At 49.9% G+C, this 27,888-nt stretch overlaps 1 protein-coding gene across 3 annotated transcripts; it reads right to left on the bottom strand.

Moving 5' to 3' along the window:
• Positions 1-270: 270 nt before the first annotated feature.
• Positions 271-27,135, bottom strand: Atp6v0a2 (ATPase H+ transporting V0 subunit a2). 3 transcript variants are annotated; one of them, XR_011372343.1, is made up of 21 exons: positions 26,920-27,135; positions 23,246-23,324; positions 21,339-21,436; positions 20,170-20,307; positions 19,432-19,520; positions 17,484-17,610; positions 14,404-14,486; positions 14,236-14,329; positions 13,474-13,686; positions 11,490-11,640; positions 11,219-11,355; positions 10,370-10,557; positions 10,189-10,279; positions 9,086-9,204; positions 8,173-8,383; positions 7,952-8,071; positions 7,036-7,155; positions 5,506-5,623; positions 4,391-4,562; positions 3,434-3,664; positions 271-2,483 (listed from the first exon to the last, which is right to left on the bottom strand). XR_011372343.1 is itself a non-coding variant. In XM_070024867.1 (20 exons), exons 1-20 carry the CDS (start codon positions 27,034-27,036, stop codon positions 3,559-3,561), a joined length of 2,571 nt encoding a protein of 856 aa, XP_069880968.1. In that variant the 5' UTR covers positions 27,037-27,135; the 3' UTR covers positions 271-3,558. The 3 variants fall into 3 exon arrangements, 2 of the variants coding, with proteins under 2 accessions (XP_069880968.1, XP_069880969.1); XM_070024867.1 differs by having other exon boundaries at positions 271-3,664; XM_070024868.1 differs by having other exon boundaries at positions 271-3,664; positions 14,470-14,486.
• Between the last annotated feature and the right edge of the window lie 753 nt (positions 27,136-27,888).

The raw sequence follows: 27,888 nt of genomic DNA, 5'->3' as shown, positions 1-27,888 counted from the left end.
GGGCGCAGCCCCGTCCCCTCGAGCTCCAAGGGCGGCCGGGCCCTGGATGCAGGTCCGGGACAGGGAGGCGCGGGGGCGCTGCTCCCCGCACGGCCGCCCGGCCGCGCCCGGCGCCCCGCGCCCGCACCCAGCCCCCCGCCCCGGCCCGAGGCCAGGGCGGACCTGCCGGCCCGGCCAGGGACCTGCGGCCGCCGGGGACTCAGGCAGAGGCTGGCCAGCCCGCGGTCCGAGGCCAAGCCAGGCACAAACAAGAATGCACCACAGCACGGCTTAAGAATATAGATTTATTTGTTCTGAGCGAAGGAAGTTCGGAGCCGACGGGGCAGGGCGGCTCCGGCGGTCCGGTGCGCAGCAGACCCTGCCCGGGAGCGGCCCCTCCTCCGCGGGCCGGCGCCGGGCCCTCGGGGGAAGCGGCTCCCTCCCGGGATCCCGGGAAGCGGCTCGGAGGCAGAGCGCCTGCCTAGCGTGCCTGAAGCCCTGGGTTCCTTCCATTCCTCAGCACCACAGACACAGCAAAAGCCGGAAGCGGCGCTGTGGCTCCATGGTAGAGCGCTGGCCTTGAGCAAAAGCAGCTCAGGGGCAGCACCCAGGCCCTGAGTTCAAGCCGCAGGGCTGGCAAAAAAAAAAAAAAAGGGAAAAAAGTCTCATAAAGAGCTAGCTGCAATGTTCTGAGTGTCTCAAAGCTCAGCCACAGCACCTGTGTCCATCCCGAGTGAAGGTCCCTGAGTCCCTGAGACCCCATGATGCCAAAGCCAACCTCACAACCTGAAGGGAGAAACTTTGTTTTTAAAGACAAGCTGCACAAACGATATGGGAGCTACGTGTTTGTCTTCCAGAATGGGTCAGGCTCTAGATCTGGACGCTTAGTTGACCACCGTGAGTTCCTTAGGCTATAGAATCTATGCCTTTCTAACCCACTGAAAATATTGCCATAGAATATCCTTAAAAGTGTTAGCATCCTAGTGATTGGGGAGTCTGAGGCAGGTGGATGCAAGTTCAAGGTCAGCTTGAACAATACAGTGAGGCTGGATCTCAAAAAAAAGCGGGGGGGGGGGGGATGCAGGGATGCAGACAGAGCACCGGGAAGTGGGCGCGAGCCTGCTGCCCTCCTGCCCAGAGGGGAGGCCCGGGCTCACACAGAGCACATTTAGCTCAGGAAAGTAGACGTGGAGGCCATTCAGACAACCTGTCCTTCTCCCTCTGGACAGCGGCTATGAGACGATGGCATGTACAACAACAGGACCAAAACTAGACAGGCTGGAGCTGCCACCCGGGCGACGCCATTGGATCCACCACTTCAGAAACGGAATTTTTTACATCTTTCTTTTTAAAACACCATCATTGACTATATTCCCAGAGTTCCTTTCACATAGTAGGACCAGAATTCACTTATGTCACTGCATTCTACACATTCAACACTCTGCGCCCTAAGAGACATCCACTAGAACCACAGCAGCCCATGACATATGCCAAAAGAGCAACTAAACCCAAGCTCGCAGACAGTCCGCAGCTGCCCCCTGCCGCCAGGTGGAGCAGCCTCAAGGATCCTGAGCATGCAGGGACACCAGCGACAGCTGTGGGGGCTTGAGTCCAGGTGGGGTTTGGAGCTGAGTCTCATCACTCAGCTTTCATGGTCGCCCAGCAGAAAGCCCAGCACCACACCTTCCTGGGGAAGGAAACTTTGGGGCAGACCCTTGCCAGAGGTCCTTCATCATCATCATATTAAATCTGAAGGGCAAAAGGAAGGATGAGCAGCCCTAGGTGACTTGTATCCCCCAGCAGCACAGACTCGTCTAGAAGCAGAGAGGCTTCACTTTACAGTCACAGCTGTAACGATGTTCAATTCACCCTTATACATACGCCTTGAAACAACCTGCAAAGATCAATCTCTGGTACAGCACCCCTCAACCCTGGCTTGGCATGAAGATGCTCCCCCGGAAAGGTGGGGAGCACAGAAATGTGTACTCAGAACACTGATGGTACCAACACGTGGGATTTCTTTTGGGAAATAATTATCTATGACCACTTGAAGTAAAACTGGAAAGTTGGACATAGTATACAAAGCTATGGAACGACCAGACTGTTCAAAAGGACCAACTCAGATTCATGAAAGTGAATCAATGAATTTAAATTCAAGATGATAAATGAATGGCACAATGAGAATTACTTTTCAACTGATCTGAATAGTGCTTAAAGGTTTCAATGAGTAACTACCTTCTTCAGACCTTTTATTGAAAATTAGTCTGAAAGTAAAAAACTTAAACTGTTCTCAAGGACAAGTGAAATATTTTCAGGGTAAAATACCTTAAGTTATACTTTACTATAAAATATACAAATACTACTTTTTACCTTTCTTTTACTCAGTATAAATGGTTCTGGCTCCACGACATCGTCAGGCTGGTCACTAAGCTCGAACTGTTCCCTTCTGATAGCTTCTGCAGTCACACTGGGTCTTAAGGCTCAGGACAGTTTATCTTTCCAAACTGACAATGATCATAATTGGTTTTAAATGAGAATAACAGGATAAGAGTCTTTTTAAAAATATATACATAAGTGGGAAAACTATTCGTTGTGTTATTACATCCCATTTTCCCCACTTATTAAAACAAGAAAAAACTGTACAAATAATCCTCTATTCGAAATCTTGACAGCGTACAATTAAAAAAAAAGTCTTGGATATTCTTTTTTTGAAGTGCTGAGGATTGAACCCAGGGCTTTGTACATGCTAAGCAAGCACTCTACCAACTGAGCTACACTCTCTTTAGTTTTTTTTTTTTTTTTTGGTTGGTCGTGGGGCCTGAACTCTGGGCCTGGGTGCTGTCCCTTAGCTCTTCAGCTCAAGGCTAGTGTTCTACCACTTGAGCCACAGCACTACTTCCAGCTTTTTCTGCATATGTAGTGCTGAGAAATAGAACCCAGAGCCTCATGCATGCAAGGCAAGCACTCTACCACTGAGCCACCTTCCCAGCCCTCTCTCAGTTTTTTGAGACAAGATCTCACTATGAAGCTCAGGCTGGCTTTGAACTCCTAATCCTTATCCTCAGCCTCTTGAGAGCTCAGATTATAGGCATGCATCACCACGCTCAGTTGCATATTCTTAAGCAGAATATGAATCTTTTGATTATTCACCATTAAAAAATCTTTAAAGAAATCATGCTAAACTTTAGCTGTTGGAAAATACTATCTGACAACTTCAGGTGAAAGAATAACTATTTTTTAATAAGATTTAAAAGGAATCAAATATCTAAGACCACTTTTGATTGGACATTCAAAATTGGCTTCTCTCCTCTAAGCCTACATTTAAAAAAATAACTTCTAACATAACACTTGGCATTAACTTATTTCTGTTTGTAATAAAAAACCAAAAGAACTTTATAGGTCCAAATTGGCCAACATTACAAGATAATTAACTTGAGGGAGAGGTGCAGCTTACAGAATCATCTGCTGTATTGTAAGGCAATCAATGAAGACAGAGCTTTTCCAGCCTAAATCTGGCGAGCGAATCTCTAACATGATAATTCTCTTTGGATCTGAGAGTCTGTCGGGCTGGCGGGATGGTCATGCCACGTTGTCGTCGCCGTTGAATTTGGATGAGAGCAGACTGAATGAGAAAGGAATGAACTTGGTGCCCGCGCCAGTGTAGAATTTGTTTTGAAATTCTACCCTGCAAAAAAGCAAAGGACATATATTCATGGGAGATTGGAAGTCACATTAAAACAGTATTTGAAAGTTAAAGACAAAGTTTGTGTGCTAACACTGCTTTGCCCCACACACCAGGTTTGCCAGACAATTGTCCTTAAACACCCTGCCTGGCCTCACCTTCTGCGTGTGACAGGAAAGCTAGGGAGCCCCAGACACACACAACAGAGCCTCTTCCATTTAGGTCACTGGATGTACAGCACAGTTAGCTGGAGAGGTAAGTGTGAGTGTGTGCACATGTATGCAAGCAGCAAGAAATGCCTGAAAGCCAGGTGCTGGTAGCTCACGCCTGTAATCCTAGCTACTCAGGAGGCTGAGATATGAGGACTATGATTTGAAGCCAGCCCAGGCAGAAAAGTCCATGAGATTCTTATCTCTATTGAACCACAAAAAAAGCAGGAAATGAAGCTGTGGCTCAAGTAGTAAAGCACTAGCCTTGAGCAAAAAGAAGCTCAGGGATAGTGCCCAGGCCCTGAGTTCAAGCCCCAGAAAAAGCGTGTGCGCACACACGCACAGCCTGAGAGCTGAGAGGTATTTTACAGTAAAGTAAATGGAAGTATGAAACCTAAGTAGCTACTTTCTGAGCATAAGCAGAACTACCATCAGTAGTTAAACTGTTTTGTTTCTAAAGTGTGACTGGGCAGTCAGAATGCATGTGTGCACACCAATTCAAGTGGACAGCCCCACTCACCAGTGGAGGCGGATGGCGTGGAGGAACGCTGAGAGCCCTTCCATGACCAGAAGGATAAAGATGGTGAGGACAGCAAAGAGTGCCATGACGGGCAGCAGCAGCAGGACCCCCATGGTCGTGTCCACGCGCAGGCCCACGCGCAGCAGCATGGCCCACAGCACATCGGACAGCTCTGAAACAGAGTTTGTTTTGTTCAGCACAGTATGAAAAACCACAGACCTGCTTTTAAGAGATCAGAAGCAGGGAGTACTAGCGTGTCTCCCTCCCTTGTCACCGTAGCTCATCTGCAGCCCTGGCACCTCCCTTGGCATACCCTGGTGAGCAGGGCACAAGATGCAGAACAAGTATCTTGTCTGATTCATCGTGTTCTGCTCTAGTCTGGATTGACCTCTGCACCCTCCCTGTATAGAACAATTTGGAACCTCTGGGCCTCACCCTGTGTTTCCCTTGGCCGGCCAGCGCCCTCCCTTGATTATCCACTTCTGTCCGTGGGTTTCACCAGACAGGAAGCGACAGAACTGCCGCTCTGCTGCCTATGCCTGCATTGGAAGCCATGCTGACCACCACACAGGCCAAAGAGACAGGACAGACAGACACCCTGTCACAAAGCACATGGGTAATACTTAGGCAGTATAGGCTGGGAGTGGGCAGCCTGTGAGTTTGAACACACGTGTTCCCATTTACTAAGCCATGAGAGGAACTGAGTCTGGAGTTATCATGCTGAGAGTAAGCATGATCTAACCCAAGTAGGGAAAAAACACTTGTGCTTGAACCAACAAGCAGGCCCTCCTGCAATTACACTGCAAACCAGCACTGCTTCAGGGTTCCCCTTGAGATAAATAAGCAACTGTCCTCAGTAAGGCAGGGTTGAACAAAATATAGCAAGGCCCAACCCTGTAACAGTACTGATAGTGAGGCTGTGAATGCCAGGGAGTCTCCTGATTTTCACTTCAAGTCTTGACCAAGAGACCAGAGACACACATAATAATAAGTTATGTTCAAGCAACCCAGCAGTAGTTCACACACTACCTGTGAGACAGTGCTGTTTGCAGGAAATCTCCCGCAGTGCTGTGGGTTTTCACCTAACACCCCAGTGGATAGGAGCAGCAACTTACGTGCATGCGCCAGACTGAGCGCCCAGAGCCTCAGGTAGGATGCGGTGTTGGAGATGCAGCCAAGGCAGTACTCAATGGAATGGATCACCTGCGTCATCAGGATCTCTCCAAAGTTGAACTGAGAGAGATTACACAGAATGTGTTAGACACTGTCCCAGGCCTGTTCCATTGGCATGCACGACCCTGGGACCACGAGGAAGGGACTGGCCTTTGGAAAATGGTAACAACATGCTAGAAGTGAGGCCGTGAGCAGGGATCTGAGTCCTGCTGGAAGCTCTCACACTCACCAACTCAGTGACTGAGGGGTTCACACCCCCACTGCACCCCCATCTGCCTGAGCCTCAAGTGGGATTGTGACGATGGCTACACCCACACAGAGCTCACCCAGTCCAGGCCTCAGGGGCATCTACAATGGAAAAGCCCTCGGGAACCTCAGGTGTATACAGCATGCCATGTGCCTGGTTAGCAGAAAGGCCAGTAGAGGTGCCAAGGGACCAGAGTGGACCAGAAGAGGCCAGAGTGGAAAGAGGGGACACTAGGCGAGGTACCCCAGTGCATCCCAGATCTGCTTTTTGGTTCTACCAGCCTATGATTTATTAAACATCACAAATTAAAACACTACATCTCATAAGAGTGACAAAATGTAGCTGGGCGCCGGTGGCTCACGCCTGTAATCCTAGCTACTCAGGAGGCTGAGATCTGAGGAATCATGGTTCAAATCCAGCCCGGGCAGAAAATTCTGTGAGACTCTGATCTACAATAAACCACTAGAAAACCGGAAGTGCTGCTTTGGCTCAAGAGGCAGAGCACTCGCCTTGAGCTGAAGAGCACAGGGACAGCATCCAGGGCCAGAGTTCAAGCCCCATGACTGACAAAAAAAAAAAAAAATGTTGCTTACAAGAAACTCTGTTCAGCTTTTTTTGTTGTTGTTTTGGTCCCAGTACTGGGACTTGAACTCTGGGCCTAGACACTGTCTCTGAAGCTTTTGTACTCGAGGCTAACACTCCACCACTTGAGCCATAGCTACTTCTGGCTTTTTTGGTAGTTAAAATGGGTATGAGTCTCATGGGCTTTATTGCCTGGGTTGGCTTCAAACTACAATCCTCAGATCTCAGCCTCCTGAGTAGCTGGATTTACAGGTGTGAGCTACTGCATCCCGTTTGTTCAGTCTTTATTAAGCAATATCATAGGGCCAACTCTAAAATACAAAACACAGTTATAAAGACCTCTCAGAATGGGAGACCCAGGAGCTGCCATCAAGCCCGGAAGCCCACTCTTACCTGTCCTGTGGGACAGGGTGTCCTGACTGATGCCATGTTCACCACCCGAAGGCTGCTTCCCATAACCTACACTGCCGACACTACATACTCTAGTACAAAATGAAAATCCAGACTTTGGTTATAGCACCAAGTGTAGGACCAAAGCAGCGCCCAGGAAGTTCAGAGTCATGCTGCTACTTCCTCGTATCTCTAATTATTATTTATAATCACACACTTAGCTAGAGAAATGAACAACAGAGTGAAAAGTTACCTCTTCACACGTCATCTCTCTGCAGCCATCTTCCCCTGGGCTGTTTCCCTGTTCGATATCGTGGCTCCCGAGTAGAGACACCTCTTCCTCACTGTCCTTCCTCACAAGTGTGTAGCCACTCTGGCAAGCAGAAGAGCACACGTCACAAGGCTGAGACCAAACAGAATCACTCCTTGCTTCAGCAATTCAGCTTTGTGAAGAAAAGCTTCCTAAAAGAAAATGAGCACTTCATGCCAGTTAGTGTGGTGACTAAGAGAGGGAGAAAAGGAGAAAGAAAAAGGGAGAGGGAGGAAAGAGAGACAGAGAGGATAATGAGCATTGGTAATGATGTGACAAAACAGAGCCTTGTGGAAATGTAAATGCTGCAGCTGCAGCTGCAGCAAAATAACTGGGGTGATTCCTCAAAAATAAGCAGAAGTGCCACGTGATCCAGCACCCCTGCCTCTCCTATGCAACTAGAAGAATTGAAAATTGAGACTTGAAGAGTGTTAAGTATCAGAACAATCATGTTCATAGAAGCCTCAGTCACAAAAGCCCAAAGCCAGAAACAGTAAAGTACCCACCCACAAATGCATGCGTAGACATGGCACAAAATATCCACAGAAGAGACTTTTATACTGACTTAAAAAGGAAAATTCAATATATGAGATAACACAAATGAAAAGTTAAGGCCATTATGCTATGGGAGGCCAGACACAGGACAGATATTATGAGTCTGCTTCCACGAGGCACTTCCCAGCACAGAGAATCCTGAGTAGAGAGTATGGGGGTGGGGTGGGGGACTTTTGCCTAATAGGTACCAAGGTCTGGTTTGCAAATGCAGGCTGCAGACGAATGAAAGTCTCGTGAAGCCTGCAATAGAGAAGGCTCTGGCTTTAAACCAGGCCTTCGACAGGCACATACAGACCCCACTTACCCGGTTCATGCCAAAGCAACCACGCCCATTGTGCAGCCACAACAGAAAGAGTGGCTTTCCCAGGAGGAGGACGGGCACCGACAGTGCCGTGACGATCAGCAGCAGCTTCTGGACGTGCTTCTGTGGGGAACACCAGGGAAGCACGAGAACATGGAGGTGTTAGGAAATGTGGTGAGGGGCAACCTTCCCAACCCTCCCAGAGGGGGAGGCAGACTGAGCACCTGCCCCGTGTAGAGGCCACGCGTGTCAGCAGTGGGGAACAGGAACATGTTGATGAACTCGATGAGAATGCTGGGCGCATCCCGGGAATTGGCTGCCGAGTAGATCAGCCACTTGTAGACAATCATGAAGATCAGGTACCCAAAGATGCACAGCATGAACAGCAGCTCTGGGATGGTGACCAGGTAAATGTTGAACTTTTTCCTGAAGTGCCTGGGAAAGGAGGGAGCCATCACCACAAAGCGGGAGTCGGCTGGGTGAAGTGCTTAGTGACAAGGCAACAGGCCCGTCCTGAGGCTCTGCTTGTCTGGATGGCTCATGGTTTTGTGGTGCTGTGGGTCTGCCCACAGAGGTGCCCAGGGAGGAGGGGGACGCCAGCCAGCCCCACCACAGCTTTCACCATGGCTCCTTTATCTGGAGTCTTTGCTCCCCTTAAAGTAAGCCTGCAGATTTGAATCTGCCTCCAAAATGCTCTGTCATAAGGAAAGGGTTGTGAAAGCTCTTCAGGTCTCCAGTTACGTTACAATTTAAAGCAACCACATTGAATGACATAAACTACATCTGGTGATGTAAATGAGCAGTCTGTTTAGGGAAAGACATGCAATCTCTTACTCATAATACGCTAGCTCTAATCACTCTTAACACCAAAATGCTTTCTAACTTATAAGCTCCACAAGGACACATCCTCTTCCTGCCCCGCACTGCCGAAGCCCAGTGCCAGGACGGTGCCTGGCACAGTGCATGCCCAGAACATCCTGCTGAGTGAAGCAATGACTGATCACAGAGAAACTAACAGCGCCGAGTCACACTGTCAACACACTTGGCCCTGCATCCACTCAGCACAGCCCACCAGAAACCAAATTTAAGAAATCTCTAACAACCTATAGACATAGCTGAAGAAAAATCTGTACTTACAAGTGGTTAAATATTCCCAGAATGACACCGAAAGTCATGTGAGTAATTCCTAAAATCACAGACATTTTCATTTTGAAAGAATTTAGGAAAGTGAGGCGGTTCGTGGCCAAGTTCCAAATCTAAAGACCAAATAAAACACAAGAGAAAACGTTCATTTCCTTGCACAGGGATTCTGGGAAAGCGGCTCTACATGGCAGGGGAAGCAACACTATGGTCTCTCCGCCTGCAGCCTAGGCAGGAGGGCCAGACACACTCACTGCAGGCCAAAGACTGAGCCCACGGGAGTGGAGGAGAACGAGGGCAGCCAGTGTAAGCCACACATGGCTCCCTTGCCCATCCCTGCCTGTGAGCTAAAAACACGCTGGTGTGGGGGCCATCTGCCAGGAGGGAGGTGGGACCTAAGAACAGGCACTGTGTTCTCCACACCCCACAAACAGACACCTGTGGCCCCTGCTCCCCACAGTAACAGAAACCCGTGTCCCCGACACTCCCACAGACAACAGACACCCATGGCCCCCACATCCCACAGACAACAGACACCTGTGTACCCATATCCCACACTCCACAGACCCATGTCCCCTACACCCCATGGAGAGCTCTACAAGGGCACAGACACAGGTGGTAGTGACCCCAGCAAGCTGTGTGAAACCTGGGGCCCTTCAAACAACTGTAGGTGTGCAGATTACCACACCCCTATCTGGCCTTTTCCCCCAAATCCCACTCCAACTTTTTTTTTTGTCAGTCGTGGGGCTTGAACTCTGGGCCTGGGCACTGTCCCTGCGCTCTTCAGCTCATGGCCAGCACTCTATTGCTTGAGCCACAGCGCCACTTCCAGTTTTCTAGTGGTTTATTGGAGATAAGAGTCTCACAGAGTTTCCTGCCCGGGCTGGCTTTGAACTGCGAGCTTCAGATCTCAGCCTCCTGAGTAGCTAGGATTACAGCAGGGCTGCACAAGCACCATGATGACGCCAGCTCCATGCCACACTCTTTGTAGACCAAGGGAAGAAATAATTGACATAGATGAAGAAGGAATCTGCAAAGGCTCCCCAAATCCCTGGTGGCGCTGGGAAAGGAGGGCCACCCCGACAACCGGGTGGACTCACAGGGTCGATGCCGAAAGGGTAAGGACCTCGGAACACTCCAGGGACACTTGGATTCAACTGCAAAACCCTGTTGCTGCGGACCACGGTGTCACTGTGAGAGGGAGGGGGAGGTGTGAGGGATGGGGCCTCTCGATCTGCTCACCCCACTTCTCTGTGGCAGTCCAGCAGCATCCCCACTTACTTCCACAGCACCATGTTCTCCTGCTCCTTCGCCTCATGGCTGGAGCTGTACATGGCAGACACATTCCACCCAGAGCCAAAGATGTTCATGGACTTGGAGAAGCAGTCGTTGTACACGAGGCCGGTGTACACGGAGAACAGGCCCATGAGCAACAGGATGTAACGGCCGTGGAAGAACATCCTCATGATCTGTGCAAAGTGGAAAACGTGGTGACAGGACTAATGCCACACGGGTCGCCTGGCCTGACCCAGGTCTCTGTCACTCACAGGCGCCAGGTGCACACCTCTGCAACACACAGACCACCCCAAGCTGGCATTTTAAAAGCAGCTCTCACAAGCGCAAGTGTGGCTCAAGTGGTAGCCACCAACTGTGAGAAAACAAAAAAACTGTGAGAGAAAAAAAAAAAAAAAACAAGAAAGTGAGGCCCTGAGTTCAAGTTCCAGCATTGGTACAAAAAGAAAGAAGTAAAATTAAAAATTCTTTTTTTTTTTTTTTTTTTTGTCGGTCGTGGGGCTTGAACTCTGGGCCTGGGCGCTGTCCCTCAGCTCTTCAGCTCAAGGCGAGTGCTCTACCATTTGAGCTACAGCGCCACTTCCGGTTTTCTGGTGGTTTATTGGAGATAGGAGTCTCACGGTCTTTCCTGCCCGGGCTGGCTTTGAACCTCGATCCTCAGATCTCAGCCTCCTGAGTAGCTAGGATTACAGGCGTGAGCCACCAGCGCCCGGCATTAAAAATTTTTTTAACTAAAATTAAAAGCAAAACGCCCCAGCAGTAGTGGGGCAGTCAGTATGCGTGGCGGTCAGCGCGTGTGGCGGTCAGCGGGCGTGGCGGTCAGCGGGCACGGCTCACCTCCTGGGACTGCTTCAGGCGGGGGTGGTTCTCATACAGCACCAGCAGGAGGGCAAACAAGAACATGACGAAGCCGTGCCCCAGGTCCCCAAACATCACCGCAAACAGGAACGGGAATGTGATGATGGTGAAGAGGGCTGTGGGGAGGATGAAGGACACTCACAGCCATGCCAACACAACCGCAAGGACACCCACATCCCCAGCAACTGCCCACTTTCCCAGTCCTCGAGTGGGGAAGCACAACAGGAGGCCTGTGCGCTTGGACGCCCACCTGGATTCACCTCTCTGTAGCTGCCAACGCCGTAGGCGTCCACGATGCTCTGAAAGCCCTCGGTGAACCTGTTGGTGCGGATGAGCGTGGGCGGCGTCTCCTTGGTGGGGATAGTGTTCATGAATGAAGGGATCGCAGCCCCACTCTCTCTCTTGCACACAGAAAAGAAAAGGAGAAACATGCCATTCAACGAAGTTAGAAAGCCACACTGCCACCGCTTTGGGCAGAAGCCTGTGGTGGCTGCACTGAAATGGTCAGAGGTCAGAGGGCAGCAAAGGAGGGAGGAAGAGGTCTCATCACAGCATCTTCTGGGGCCATGGCTCCCAGAGGAAGCACGGGAACAGAGCTGCAGGCAAAGGGGAGGAGCGAAGGAGCTGGGCGTGAGGAGCATGGGGATAAAAGGCCCGGAGTCACCAATGTAAAACAGAGATTAGGCTGGTGTGGTGATGCATGCCTATAATCTCAGAACATAGGAGGCTGAGCCAATAGAATTTCAAGTTTGAGAGCAACCTGGTCTACCGAGCAAGACCTTACTAAATAAATAAGTAAATAAATAAATAATCATCATAATTTAGTAATTGTAATACAGATAGCAAAAATTCTATATGGTTTATGATTCTTCTGAAGTATTTATTGATTTAAAAATGAGAAGAGCTGGGCGCCAGTGGCTCACATCTGTAATCCTAGCTACTCAGGAGGCTGAGATCTGAGGATCACAGTTCAAAGCCAGCCCAGGCAGGAAAGTCCATGAGACTCTTATCTCCAATAAACCACTAGAAACCTGGAAACAGCGCTGTGGATCAAGCGATAGAGCACTCGCCTTGAGCTGAAGAGCGCAGGGACAGTGCCCAGCCCATAGTTCAAGACCCATGACTGACCAAAACAAAAAGGTCACTAGAAGTTATAAGTCCAACAATCCAACAGATAATTGGCAAAGTAGGGAAGTCAAAGTGGATCCACAGAACTATCACAGTGAAACTCCTATGTACTAGTAATATATGCTAAGAAAAACTAGGCAAAGTTTCTACAAAAAAAAGGAATGTCAGGCACCAGTGGCTCACTCCTGCAATTCTAACTTCTCAGGAGGCTGAGATTGGAGGATTGAAGTTCAAAGCCAGTCCAGGTAGGAAAGTCTGTGAGACTCTTATCTCTAATTAACCAGCAGAAAACCAGAAGTGGCACTGTGGCTCAAGTGGTAAAGCACTCACTTTGAGCTGAAGAGATCAGGGACAACACCCAAGACCAGAGTTCAAGCCCCATGACTGACAAAAAAAAAAAAAAATTGCAAAATTCTTCAGAAAGGTACAGGCAGTGCGAGCCAAGCCAGCACACGCACAGGGTAGCAAGTACCTGGAGGAGAAGCTAAGGCCAGTGCTACTTATTGCCATGGGATTTCTAACTCAGGATGGCCTCGGAGGCCAGGAACTGTGAGGTGAAACATGGTGCTACACAAGCCACCTGGTCTTGAAAGGGGGACGTGACATGTCACATGAGTCGGGCAATGTGAGTAGCATGAAACCTTCTGTGGGAAAGGGGGCAACAGAGGCAGAACAGACATGACAGTTCTTCTCAGAAAGGAGGCTGCGGGAGGTGGCCACTGCCCAGCCCTTTACGGTTCTATAGTTCATACTACTTATTCCAAACAGCAATGTAAAATACTGGGTGTGGGGTGCACTCTTGAAATCCCAATGCCCAGGAGCTGAGGCAGGAGGATTCTGAGCCCCAGGCCTACCCTCAGCTACCTAGAAAGACCCAGTCTTAAAAAATGAAAGAGCTGCCGGGCACTGGTGGCTCACACCTGTAATCCTAGCTACTCAGGAGGCTGAGATCTGAGGATCAAGGTTCAAAAGCCAGCCTGGGCAGGTAAGTCCGTGTTGTGGCTCAAGTGGTAGAGCATTTGCCTTGAGCTGAAGAGCTCAGGGACAGCGCCCAGGCCCAGAGATCAAGCCCCACAACTGACAAAAAAAAAAAAAAAAAGCTTCACCGAGCCTTGCTCCAGCGCACGGCGCAGGCCTGGCAGGTCCGCCTCGGGGCACCAGACCTCAGCGATGAGACACTTGTTGGTGACATCGAAGCTGCACATGTTCAGCATGTGGTAAATAGCCTTCATCTTCTTCACCTGCACGACACGGCTGTACACTGACTCAGCAGCTTTGCACAGCACTTGCCTTAAATAATCCTCCGTCTTGTGAAGCACCTGGGGAGAGCAAACACGGCGTTCAGCCCTCAAGTGTGTTACAGTCTGGACCCACTTTAGGGGAGCCCCCCAGCCACCCGCCTCTAGGAGCAAACCACCAGAGTGGGCAGAAAACAGCTGAGCAGGGAGAACAAGACCTGGGGACAGAATGTTAGACCTTGTCATTGTGCGCATGCTCGCCTACTGGACCCAGCCAACATTCTGAGCCCCCATTTCTGGAACTCTCCCCAAGTTCCACCCAGCCCTTGTGCCAAGAAATCCCCTTTTGCTGAAATGCATGTTTTGCCTGCAAGTCTAAGCAGAGCGGCCAGTGACACCCCACTTCCATGTGGGTTCCTCATGCTTTGTAGTCATCAATGACAGACAATCTGACAAATCATTTTGTGGTGCTGGATGTGAAGCCACGCCTCCAGCCCCAGTGCCTTCACTGCAGAGACTGTTGAAATCTCGCTTTCATAAGGGAGGGATGGAAGGTAGACAGCTGCAGCCTCATGACATCCTAGACCTCCCCCAAGCAAGTGAGCTTGCTCCTCTGTGCACCTTCCTCACCGTGTACAGATCCTGGATCCGAGTGCTCAGCCCCTCCTGGATCTCCTTGCGCTCCTCAGCCGTGTTTGGATAGGGGTAGAGGTGGCAGTGGTAGCTGGAAGACAGAATGGACCTCAGTGCCTGCTGAGCACAGACCCTCGGGAAGCCTCTAGGCGCTTCTCTCCTTACCAGTCACAGATCTTCTTGACCTTGTGGCCAATCTGCTCTCCCCAAAAAGATATCAGAAACACGTACCACTTTATGACTTCCCCCTACGAAGAACAAATACGGGACAGGTAAGTGCTCCTCAGCAGCCCAAACTCAGCTCAGACCGAATACACTCAATTGCTCAGTAAGCACAGTCTTTTTTTTTTTTTTTTGTCGGTCGTGGGGCTTGAACTCTGGGCCTGGGCGCTGTCCCTCAGCTCTTCAGCTCAAGGCGAGCGCTCTACCACTTGAGCTACAGTGCCACTTCCGGTTTTCTGGTGGTTTATTGGAGATAAGAGTCTCACGGTCTCTCCTGCCCGGGCTGGCTTTGAACCGAGATCCTCAGATCTCAGCCTCCTGAGTAGCTAGGATTACAGGCGTGAGCCACCAGCGCCTGGCTCACAGTCCTCTTATCTGCACACTCACTGCTTGCTAAAACAACCCCACAGCCAGCATTCATCCCACTCCCACTGGACCTGCAGAGCAGCAAGAACCTTTCAACACCTGCTACGGACCGGTGAACCCCAACAAGGTCAAGGTCACTACCCCCTCCCCAGCTTTCATCCACTAACCAAGTGTCCTCTCTCAGGCTATTTATGACATCTTTCTGAGCTTTCTATTGGTAATTTGCTGGTCAAAAATGTCCACCTAGAACGCTGAAGTGCTGTCTAGTGCCACATGGTAAGACAGTTTGCTGGGAAATACATGTGCTGAAGAAGCCTCAATCAATTGGCATGAGTTACAGCGCTGTTGGCCAAGAGCTGAATGTAAATGAACCAACAATACAAAATAAACAAAGTGTCTAGCCTGGCACTGGTGGCTCACACCAGCTACTCAGGAAGCTGAGATCTGTGGATTGTGGTTCAAAGACAGCCCAGGCAGGAAAGTCGAGAAGCCCTTATCTCCAATTAAACACAAAAAGCCAGAAGAGGAACTGTGGTTCAAGTGGTAGAGCACTAAGCTTGAGCACAAAAGCTCAGGAATAGCACCCACACCCAGAGTTCAAAAGAGAAAAGAAGGTTCTGGGCACTGGTGGCTCACACCTGTAATCCTAGCTACTTAGGAGGCTGAGATCTGAGGATCATGGTTCAAAGCCAGCCCAGGCAGGAAAGTCCGTGAGACTCTGATCTCCAATAAACCACTAGAAAACGGGAAGTGGCGCTGTGGCTAAAGTGGTAGAGTGCTCGCCTTGACCTGAAGAGCACAGGGACAGCGCCCAGGCCCAGAGTTCAAGCCCCATGACCGATCAATAAATAAATAAATAAATAAATAAAAAGAGAAAAGAAGGTATCTAAATAAAACACAAATATCAAGGTGACTCTGACACTGGTGACTGGAGCGGTGGACCTGATGTCCAGACTTGCTAACTCAGTACCCACAGTGGCTCAAAAGGACAGTTACTGCCAATAACAAGAATCTACTGAATTTGCAAATATCAACAAAATAGAATTCTACAAAAAACTAAACAGGAAGATAGGCACCCGTGGCTCATATCTGTAATCCTAGCTACTCAGGAAGCTGAGATCTGAAGATCCCAATTTGAAATCAGCCTAGGCAGGAAAGTCTGCGAGACTCATATCTCCAGTTAACCAGCAAAAGTCTGGAAATTTCTTGAGTGGTAAAATAGCAGCATTAAAGGAAAATCTAAGTGAGAGCAAGAGGCCCTTAGTTGAAGTCCCAGTATCAGCACAAAGAAAAAAATCTACACAGGAATGCCACAGTGTAGCAGAATGGATGCCTAGTATCCATGAAGTCCTGAGTTTGATCTCTAGCACTAAAAAAAAAAACCAAGGCTGGGAATGTGGCTTAGTGGTAAAGTGCTTGCCTAGCATACATGAAGCCTTGGGTTCCATTCCTCAGTACTATGTAAACAGAAAAAGCCTTGAGCAAAAGATGCTCAGGGATAGTACTCAGGCATGGCAAAAAAAATCCAAGGAAACTGACTAGGAGCTGACTCTATTGCCAAACACTAGCAGAGGTACCAGGAGACATGGAGGGATACAGACGATGAAGAGAATAAGGCTTGAAGGGACAAGGGAGGCTGTAAGGAAGCAAAGCCCCAGTGCAGTGCTGGCCACGTGAAGGAGGGAATTCCATGGACTTCGGGGAGCTCTTTCCCAGCAAAAGGAAAACCAGGCGGATCACAGTCAGAAGCAAGAGGGATGGACAGATGGCAGCAGGAACAGCAGTCAGAGATGTGCCAGCACCCAACCACTGCAGGTGGTAGAGGGTGGAAGACTGTCAGGACCACTGTGGGGGCTGGGAGGAGACCATAATGGGGGGGGGGGGGTAGGCGGGAGGCAGGTGCAGGGCTGCTGCAACCTGGAGGTAGGAAGATGTGGCTAACCTGACTCAGTGGTGGCAGGGAGGAGAAGCTGCCATACTACCTTCTTCCAAATGCAGGCCACTAGATCTGCAGGGCATTGAGTGCTGTGAGCAAAAAACAGATACCCCAGGAGTTCTTGTCCAAGTCCTTAGAAACAGGGAGCTTTGGAGGGGTCAGAGCAGGGTAGGTGTGTAGGGTAGGTGTGCACGGCAGGTGTGCAGGGCAGGTGTGTAAGGTAGGTTGCAGGGCAGGTGTGTAGGGTAGATGTGCAGGCCAGGTATGTAGGGTAGGTGTGTAGGGAAGGTGTGCAGGGTAGGTTTGTAGGGCAGATGTGCAAGGTAGGTGTGCAGGGCAGGTGTGTAAGGTAGGTTGCAGGGCAGGTGTGTAGGGCAGGTGTGCATGATAGGTGTGCAGGGCAGGTGTGTAAGGTAGGTGTGTATGATAGGTATGCAGGGCAGGTATGTAGGGCAGGTCTGCAGGGCAGGTGTGTGGGACAGGCTTGTAGGGCAGATGTGCACGGCAGGTGTGCAAGACAGGTGTGGCAGGACAGATTGAAGGAGATGGTGGGACTCCAGCTTAAGGTGCAGAGTGGAAGCATGGGCCCTCAGAAGACGTGAAAAAGGTGGACTGGACTGGGTGCTTGGGGGAGCGGGCCAGTCGCCTGTCACCCCGCCTGTGGGGAAGGCTAGGGCCACACTTGCTGTGCTGTCCCCCAGCAGTCTGCACAGGTACTCACGGTCTCAGGGTCCTCCAGGGCCTCATCCAGCTCGGCGTAGGTCACGATGGTGTAGCCTTTGCAGACCCTCCACAGCATTTTTTCAAAGGCTTCGACTTTTCCTTGGTGAATTAGGCCTGATATAAATCTATAAGACAATGAAGAACCTGCAGTCGACTCAAAGAAGTCAGTATTACCAAGTTGCATTAACAGAATGATAGTTTCCATTTGTACTTTATTAATGGCACTGGGGACTTAAACCCAGAGTCTTGTACTTGCTAGGCAGGGGCTCTATCACTTGAGCTACTCTGATGGTCCTTTTGTTCTTTTCTGAGACAGAATGTCACGTTCTGTCTCACACTAGGAGCCCCTAATGGTATTTCCTCAGATGGCTGGGATACAGAAACCCACCACTTATTAAGAGTCTCAAGAACTCTGATGTACCAGCTGGTCTTGAACCCTGATGTCATGATCTCCTCCTCCCAAGTAGCTAGGATTACAGGCTTAAGCCACTGTGCCCAGTCACATTTCCATTATTCACAAAACAGCAAAGACAGTCTGAATACTCTCCAGCTGAAAACATTTATTTAACATGATAGCTAAAATGTTTCTGAAACGGCCTTTTAAAGGATAGCTGTGCTGGGATTGGTGGTATACACCTATAATCCCAGCATTCATGAGACTGAGCTAGGAGGGTCCTGGCTTGGAAGCTAACAGGGCTACACTAGGAGACCAAAATGGTGGCACAGGCTGTATGCCAGCCACTCAGAAGGTGGAGGAAGGAAGGACTGGGCAAAGTTGGTGACACTATGTCTCAAAGACAGAAAATCAAAATGAAAGAGCTGGGACAAAGCTCAAGGACCTGCCTAGCAAGGACACAGCCCTGAGTTCAATCCCCAGGACTGTGCATGCACAGAGAGCCACCTGTAAAGCATGCCGGGCTGAAACCCCAAAGTAAATGACTGCAGGGTGGCAGGGCACTTCCAGTCCCCTAGGAAAGCACAACTGCCTAGAGAAGGCTGTCCCAACCAAACCCCACCAGACACCCCACTGACACCCACAGACCCCACAGGCAGGCCACCCCCAACACCCACCAGCCTCGGCCAGTCTGCGGCCACCCCAGGCTGGCAGGAGCCCACCTACACCTACCACCGCCACACCTACCCTCCTCTGATACCTACCCCACACAACTACCTCCTACTGACATCTACCCCCTCAACAGCCTCCCACCGACCTCCCACTGACACCTACCCACCAGCTACCCTACACTGATACCTACCCTCCACAACTACCTCCTACTGTCATCTATCCCCAACAGCCTCCTACCGACCTCCCACTGACACCTACTTCTACAGTTACCTACCTCCCAACTATTCCCCACCTACTCTCCACAACTACCTCCTACTGACATCTACCCCTCAACAGACTCCCACCTACCCCTACTGCCACCTACCCCCCAGCTACCCTCCTCTGATACCTACCTCCCACAACTACCTCCTACTGTCATCTACCCCTCAACAGCTTCCCACCTACCTCCCACTGACACCTACCCCCCAGCTACCCTACACTGATACCTACCCCCCACAACTACCTCCTACTGTCATCTATCCCCAACAGCCTCCTACCGACCTCCCACTGACACCTACTTCTACAGTTACCTACCTCCCAACTATTCCCCACCTACTCCCCACAACTACCTCCGACTGACATCTACCCCTCAACAGCCTCCCACCTACCTCCCACTGATACCTAGTCCTACAGTTACCTACCCCCAACTACTTCCCACCTACCCCCCACAACTACCCTCCACTGACATCTATCCTGCACTATCACCTACCCTCTGCTACTAGCCCTAGTGTCACCTCCCCCTATAACTACACCCACAACTACCCTCCACTGACAGCCACCCTCCCACACTTAACCCAAACTGACAACTATCCCCCCACACCCACTCCCCACTGACACCTACCCCAGTTTGGCTCCTAGCCTGTGCATGCAGCTGTAGTCCAACAAAGAATCATTCTCTAAGGAAGGAAATTCTTCATAAGTGGGCTCAAACTAGAAAGAGATGGAAGACCAAGTGTGTGTCATTAACCATGGCACTGTTGTGGCTTCATCCAAAAGAGTCACTTTGCCAGAGGTGACAGCTAGACCAGGGGACCTGTTTCAAGGGGACCACTTGTTCTGTCCACGTCAGCTCAGCGTAGTGCAGGCTGAGCCTTCTTCACACGAGGTCCTGGAGGCACCAGCGATACCACACAGGGGGTAAAGTCTGAGCAAACACTGAAAGTCCCCAAACCTCCAAGTGGGAGCTGCTTGGTGCAGGTGCTGTGCATCAGGCACGTGTGAGCTCCCTTCTGCAAACCGTCCTCCGTTCTCTAAATTACACACCTTCCTTTTCCCTTAGCAATATGGAAAACTAAAATTTAGAGTTCAACTTCCACTGCCCAACTTTTTCCCATGATCATGAAGATTCTTTTAAGTACAAACAAAAGCATCTCACAAATAGGAAGTAATGTGGTGGCTAAAACCAGCCACCCCAGAAAAAGGCAGGCGCTCTTCACATCTTAAACCCCAAGTGAAGAAGAATGCTGTGCTGGAAGTGCGTCAGCTGGAAGCAGTGCATGGATGTGCACGCGCGTGCGCACACACATGCAGGCAAGCAGCCTCCAAGGCCTCTGGGAAGGAGTCTAAACACTGCACATACCTCAACGTTCCGCCTCACAAAGGTCCTGGTCACCCTCAGCATATGCGTGTACTCAATCAGTTCCAGAAGGTTTTTCCTCAACTTCTCCTTGTTCTTGGTGACTTCTCTCAGCTCCACCTCAAGCTTCTGCAACTGCTCCTACAGAAAAGCAGCCATCACTAGAGCTGGCTCAGTTCCTAGAGTTATCTGGTAAGCTGCTAAGAGAGGTTTTTAAAAGGCAGGACTCGACAGAGTAAGAAAAGTCAAGATGGAAAGGTGCCTCATTGACCCTCATCCTAGGCTCAAATCACTCTTGTGAAGTTCATACTGCATGTGACAGAAAACCTCGTAGGCTATGCAGACTCGAGTACCGGAGTGGCACCTCAGCTCTAATCTCGGAACCTCTCCAGTCTTTTCCTTCAGCACCACACATCAAGTCTACATGTCCTCTAATTTGCAACCTAGGAATTTCTTCTTTTTTTTAAATTATTTATTTATTTATTTTGGCCAGTCCTGGGCTTAAACTCAGGGCCTAGGCACTGTCCCTGAGCTTCTTTTGCTCAAGTCTAGCACTCTACCACCTGAGCCACAGTACCACTTCTGTGGTACTGAGAAATCAAACCCAGGGCTTCATGAGTACTAGGCAAGCACTCTACCACTAAGCCACATTCCCAGCCCCATATTAAGCATCCTTATCAATATGTAAGTACTAAAACAATAGACCCAGAGATACATAAGACCATACCATTGAGCCAATGAAAGCCAATCACTTAACACACTATATTTACTCTACACTAGTACTGTGCCCTGCTTTATGAAAACTATCAGTGTCTGTAATTATGACATAATCAGCTTATCCAACAGGCCAAACCAGATGACTGGTTTCTACTCCGCATTGCAGAGTTCTCTGGAGTTCACTTATCACCTGTGGAAGATGCCTCCTCCCAGACAACCAGGGAGAAGCCTTCCTACCACATGTATAAAGAAGCATCACAGGACAGAAGCCAAGACATAATCTGCTGAGCCTCTGTAGAACAGCAGCAAGGGGGCCCTTCCCCCCCCATGATGGAAAAGGGCTGAGCATCCACATACCATCTATGACTGAATGTTAGCACAGTGGTGGTTTTCACATCACTGTGTGGAGAAGGCAGAAAGGCATGTGTGATTCTGTGCCCAGGGGCCCATGTTACCTGCATTTCTAGGACCTGTTTAAGGGGTGGCGCGGGAGGACTAGCCTCTCCTTCGGGCAGAGGGATGTCGGCTCTGGTGATCTCCTGCACCAGGTACACTGAAAGCAAGAGTTAAACAGATGACATACACAGTGAGAACACTGAAAAGCCAGTCTTCCAAATGCCAGCCTTGCAGCTCCACCTACTTCTGAGCCACATCCTACCATGGAGCAAATCATGCCTGTAATCCTAGCTACTCAGGAGGCTGAGAGCTGAGAATCTTGGCTCAAAACCAGCCCAGACAGGAAAGTCTGTGAGACTCTTATCTCCAATGAGCCACCAGAAAACCAGAAGTAGCTGTACTAAAGAGGGGAGGGATGGCGCCCAGGCCCAGAATTCAAGCACCTCAACCAACAACAACAAAAAAGTCCAACCCTTAGTAACCAGAGATCACAGGATCTAATCCATAAAAGAAGCCCCAAGGAGGTGGGTGGAGAGTGTTAAGTGTTAACAGGCCAGTCAGTACTCAGCTGTACCCTCCCTCTCCCACCTAGATGATAGTTGTTAAGTAGTCAGTTAGCACTCAGCCACAGTCCTAAGGTCATAAACTACAAAGAATGGATAAATAAGTCACAGGGCTTTAGCACAATGAAATTCTATGCAGCTATCAAAAATGAAGGGTCTAGGGTAGGGTTTAATGGTAGAGCAGCTGCTTAATCACCTCAAGGCCTTGGGTGTAAACCCACATACTGCCGATAAAAATGACATTGAGGGGGGCTGGGAAGGTGGCTCAGTGGTAGAGCACTTGCCTTGCATGCCTGAGGCCCTGGGTTCGATTCCTTAGCACCACATAAGCAAAAAGGAAAAAGCTGGAAGTGGTGCTGTGGCTCAAGTGGTAGAGCGCTAGCCTTGAGCTGAAGATCTGAGGGACAGCGCCCAGGCCCAGAGTTCAGGCCCCACAACCGGACCCAAAAAAAAAAAAAAAAAAAAAATGACACTGAGGGCTGGGAATGTGGCTCAGTGGTAGAGTGCTTGTAGCATGCATGAGGCCCTGGGTTCAATTCCTCAGTATCACATAAACAGAAAAAGCTGGAAGTAGACTGTGGCTCAAGTGGTAGAGTGCTAGTCTTGAGCAAAAAGAAGCTCAGGGTCAGTACTCAGGCCCTGAGTTCAAGCCCCAGATCTGGCAAAAAAAAAAAAAGAAAGAAAAGAAAAAAAAGGTTCTCAGCCGGGAAGGTGGTTCAGTGGTAGAGTGCTTGCCTTGCACGCATGAGGCCCTGGATTCAACTCCTCAGCATCACATAAGCAGCAAAAAGCCAGAAGTGGCACTGTGGCTGGCTCAAGTGGTAGAGCACTAGCCTTGAGCTAAAAAACTGAGAGACAGCGCCCAGGCCCAGAGTTCAGGCCACACGACTGGACCCAAAAAAAAAAAAAAAGGTAATCACTATTGTGTGGATACATAGTTTTTTTTAAATATTGTTTACAATTCTTGTATAAAAATAAAGATTTGCACTGTAACAGTCAGGTCATTTTGTTATTTGGTAGCCCTTACTATGTGTAAATTAAGAACCTTTTTTTAATTTTTTTTTAAATTTTGGTTGGTCGTGGGCCTGAACTCTGGGCCTGGGCGCTGTCCCTCAGCTCTTCAGCTCAAGGCCAGCGCTCTACCACTTGAGCCACAGAGACACTTCTGGCTTTTTGCTTTTTGCTTATGTGGTGCTGAGGAATCGAACCCAGGGCCTCAGGCATGCAAGGCAAGCGCTCTACCACTGAGCTACCTTCCCAGCCCCGTGATTACCATGGAATGGAGAATATGAGTTACATCTTCTTTTTTCCTTTCTGTTGGTTTATATTTTCTAGTTTTTCTAAAAGGTACAGGTTTATTAGATAAAAGTAACTATTTACACTAAAATGAAAAATAAACTTACCTAATATTCGTTCTAGTTCTTCACACCGCTTTACTTCACCAACAAATTTTCTTTGAAAAGAACTGACATTCTGGTTAAGCTGAGGAAAGGACAGAAATTTTGCTTTAAACTTCTAAAATTTAAAATTTATTTTTTATCTATTTTTGATGCTAGAGATCAAACCCAGGACTTTGTACATACACACCAACCCTCCGATTTTTTTTTTCTGGCCATACTGGAATTGAACCTGGGCATGATTGGTAGGTGCTCTACCATTTGAGCCATACTCCTGAGCCTTTTAGTTGGTTGAGATATTCCTAGCCTGGACTTGAATTCTAGTCCTTTCAGAGTATCTCTATTTCTGAGTAGCTAAGATTACAATTGTATATTATCACATCTGACCTTTTTTTTTGGTCGGTCGTGGGGCTTGAACTCTGGGCCTTGGCGCTATACCTGTGCTCTTCAGCACAAGGCGAGCTTTCTACCACTTGAGCCACAGCACCACTTCCTGTTTTCTAGTGGTTTATTGGAGATAAGAGTCTCACAGACTTTTCTGCCCGGGCTGGCTTTGAACCCTGATCCTCAGATCTCAGCCTCCTCAGTAGCTAGGATTACAGGCCTGAGCCACTGGCGCCCAGATATGACCATTATTTTTTAAATATTACTGGTCATAGTTTGGGACAAGAACAAGTCTTACCTACTATAGAATGGAAATAAATTTTCTGGATAACCATCTGACAACTCTTTTATCAGAAGATATCCTTTGGCCTAAAATATCCCATGATGAAATTAAAAAAGGAAAAAAAACCATTATTATGGGGAAAAGTTATAAAAAACCAACCTCAGGGATACAGGAAGTATAGTAATGCCTGTAATCCTAGCTACTCAGGAGGCTGAGATCTGAGGATCACAGTTCAAAGCCAGCCTGGGCAGGAAAGTCCATGAGACTCTTATTTCTAATTACCTACCAGAAAACGAAATGGCACTGTGGCTCAAGTGGTAGAGCTCTCTCCTTGAGGTAAAGAGCTCAGGGACAGCACCCAGGCCGAGTTCAAGCCCCATGACCAACCAAGAAAAAAAAAAATCCAACAATAGAAAATTGAGCAAAGAAACTACAGACCAAATCCCTACTACTGAGACAAAGGAACAAAGCAGACACACCAGTGACCTTCAGAAGTGGAAGAAGCCAGACCCAACTCACATGCTGCATGATTCCACAAATAGGAAATACCCACAACAGGCACCTCCACACAGACCCTTGGAGGACAGCACTGCCTCGGCTGAGGGAAGGAAGATTATGTGTGCAAGTCTAAGGAATCCAGCTTCCTAGGGTGAGAGATGTTCTAAAACCATGTCAGGTAACTGGTAAACTTTCTGAAGAAACAGTGAACTGCATTCTTGAAATGGGTAGATGCACCTCAATAAAGTTGTAACTCTACTAGGTGGAGACCTGGCTCAAGTGGTGTAACACCTGCAACAAGTCTGAGCTTCTGAGTTTGAAACATCAGTGCCACAGCAACAAAAAAAAGTCCCATACTGGACATAAGCTAGTTACATAATAATCATACGATGCCTTTCACTCATGTTGAGAGGCATCGTCGGTGAAAATTCTTTTTATTCTGTCCAGTGTTTATGCTAGGTACTCTCACAAACCAATCAGACAACACAGTTTGCTTGTTTGTTTTAAGCATTAACCAGAAGAAAGACAACATTCAGACTTCACCTCTGTTTGTCACATTCCCTTCCCTTTCTGGAGGCCATGTTAATGTGCAGAGACTACTTCCAAGTTCCTACCAAAGCTGACACAACTAGGAAGGGGACGGAAGCCGTGCATCAGAACTGTTCTCCAGCAAAACTAATTCGGCAGTAAAGTGCGTGTCTTTCACTGAATGCTCTGGTTCTACAAACAGCAAGATCTCGATAAAGAAGTAAATACCTGGTGTTGCAGTGGATGGTTTTCTGCCATATGGGTTACAATGATCAGGTTTGGTTTTGCTATTACTGCAGTCATCTTAATTCAAAGCTAATGGGAAAAAGTACATGCATGGTGGTAATCCCAGCACTAAAGAGGCTAAAGCTGGAAGATCTGAGTTCCAGCAAGCCAGGATACATAGTGAGATTCAGTCTACTAAAAAACAAACTAAAAATAAAAAAATGTGAAGGTATACTTCAACCTAGACCCCTGGTTCTGGTCTTCTGATAAGTGCTGGGATCACCCATGTGGCCCCTACTTCCTGCTCTAGAGCTTTTTATCTATGTAGTGGTAGTGGTTCTGAGGGTTGAACTCAGGGCTTCAAGGATGGGCAGGGGCTCTACCACATGAGCCACACCCAGCACCAGAACCCTTTTAAGATAAGCATTTCACACAGGAGAGGCAGCAGAGACTTGAGGAGCTGAGACAGGGCTTAAAACAGAGAGAGGACCTTCCTTCCCCATTAATGCCAGTTTGTCATGGGACTCCCCTCCCACTGGCTGACTCTGAGTGTATCCTCCACTGGCCCCCTCCGACCAAGAGAAAAGACAAAGGGAGGAGCCAGGGAGGGCGGAGGTCAGTGACCCAGCCCAGAAAGAGGGGTGCACTTGGGACCCAGGCTGATGAGCATGGTGCTGCTGACAGCAGGACAATCGCATGTGATGGCACTAAGGAAACCATCTTTGTGGTGATTAGAGTGGTTGTTCCAACCTGAGATTACAGGTTCTTAAGTGTCCCTGGCTTCGGATCTACCTGACAGAGAACAAGTCTGGCCTTTCCGGAGTACTCACCACAGTGACACAGACCAGAGGGCCCCCCCTCACCGGCACCTGACGTGTATAGTTCAGGAGTTTGTGCGGCACCCTGCAAGGAGCCCCCAGAAGATGAGGGGAACCGGCAGGGAGTATAAAGGCCCCAGCGCATTTCCATTCTGCTTGGATGCGGGTGGCTGAGCCAGCAGGCTCCAACTCCCTTCCTAGCCAGGGTATCTCAGGTGGAATCAGGGTGTGTTCACTGTCCCCACCCAGACAGTCAACTCTGAGCTCCGGGATTTAGTCTGTTCGGTTGACACCGAGACTTCAGCACCAAAAACAGTGCCTGGGTGAGACAAGCACCCAAGAAGAGTTTGTTCATTCAACAAATCCTCACGAATGCCAGTAAACGCCAGTGACTGTGCCACTGCTGGGAAGTGAACAAATCAGGCAAGGTCTCACCCGGGAGCCTGGCGGTCCACGGTGGGGACAAACAATAAACAAGTAAACGTCTGCATAAACAAGGGTTTATTATTACTTGGGGACATCACTTCCATTCACGCAAACAGACTGGGCTGGGTCCTGACCGCGCAATGACAGGTGTCAGTCGGCCAGAAGACTGACGGAGCTGCGGCAGCCCTCGCATGCCCGTCCTCCCTCCTCAGCTCAGAGGCCGCCTCCTCCGGGAGGCCTTCCCTGACTTCTCCTTCAAAACCACCTACCAGCGGTCGCCACCGCGCCGCCGGCTCCTCCGCAGCGCGGTTTCGGCTCTACCATTTGCGTGCCAAGCGCGCCCGGCCCGCGGGCCGAGAGCTCGCGCGGCCCGCCGGGTCTCCCTCAGCCCCGGCCGGAAGTTGGGCGGCAGGGCCGGCCGGCCGGCGGAGGGGGCTGGACAGGCTGCCCGGCCGTCTGAGCCGGGGTCGCCGGAGGGGGCGCGGGCAGGGACGCGGGCGGGACGGGGCGACACTCACGTCTCGGAACTGGACCAGGCCCGCCTCGCCCAGCGCGCTGAGGCACTCGTAGGCCGAGCCCGACTGCAGGAAGAGCTGCGCCAGGCACATGCTCTCGCTCCGGAACAGGGACCCCATGCTCCCAGGCGGTCCGGGCCTCCCGTTCTTCCTGCGGTCCGGCCGCGGCCCCACACCATGGGGCTCCGCGTCCCGCCACCGCGGCCGCTTCTCCAGCGCCGCCACAGCCGCCAGCGAGGCCCCGCCCGCGGCGCAGGCGGTTCCGGTTCCGCCCCCGAGCACCGCCCACCCGCAGACTGACCAATAGGAGCCCGGAGTTGCGGCAGCTAGTCGTGGTGGCCTGGGCCAATCAGCGCAAAGTCGGCGGGCACTGACAGAGCTTAGGGCTCTGAAAATGAGCGCTACATGAAGTTCCCCCGTTTTAAGTATGCAGTTCTGCGGGATCAGTGGTGTTGCCCGGGGGCAGCCATCCTTACAATCCAACCTGAGAACATCCTGGGGCGCCCCCAGATCCCTTCGCTGCTGCGGGCGACCAACTCCCCACCCGCCCTCTGGGTGTGTTAGCCAGCCCTGTCCCGGGCAATCGAGGCACTGGGCCTACGACCGCACACCACAGCAACGGGATCTCCCTGACAGAACGGAGATCTGACGTGATTATGCTTAGCTAAATCTTTGGCTTTTCTCGCTACATTACACACACACACACACACACACAAGCGCATGCGTGCACACACACACACACACACACACATCTGACGTGATTATGCTTAGCTAAATCTTTGGCTTTTCTCGCTACATTACACACACACACATACACACACACACACACACACACACACACACACACACACACGACAGGGAGTGTGACTCATGTGGGAGGCAGGACCTAGTTCAATCTAACGCCAGGACCACAAAAACAAACAAAACTTTAGACTGGAAGAAAGGCTTAAAACTCTGTGGTAGGACCTCTTC

Source organism: Dipodomys merriami, unplaced genomic scaffold, assembly GCF_024711535.1.
Source record: "Dipodomys merriami isolate MVZ:Mamm:240054 unplaced genomic scaffold, mDipMer1.0.p SCAF_163, whole genome shotgun sequence".
NCBI classification, from domain to species: Eukaryota; Metazoa; Chordata; class Mammalia; order Rodentia; family Heteromyidae; genus Dipodomys; species Dipodomys merriami.
The sequence above is the reverse complement of the archived record's forward strand: the minus strand, read 5'-3'. Positions and strand labels throughout refer to the sequence as shown.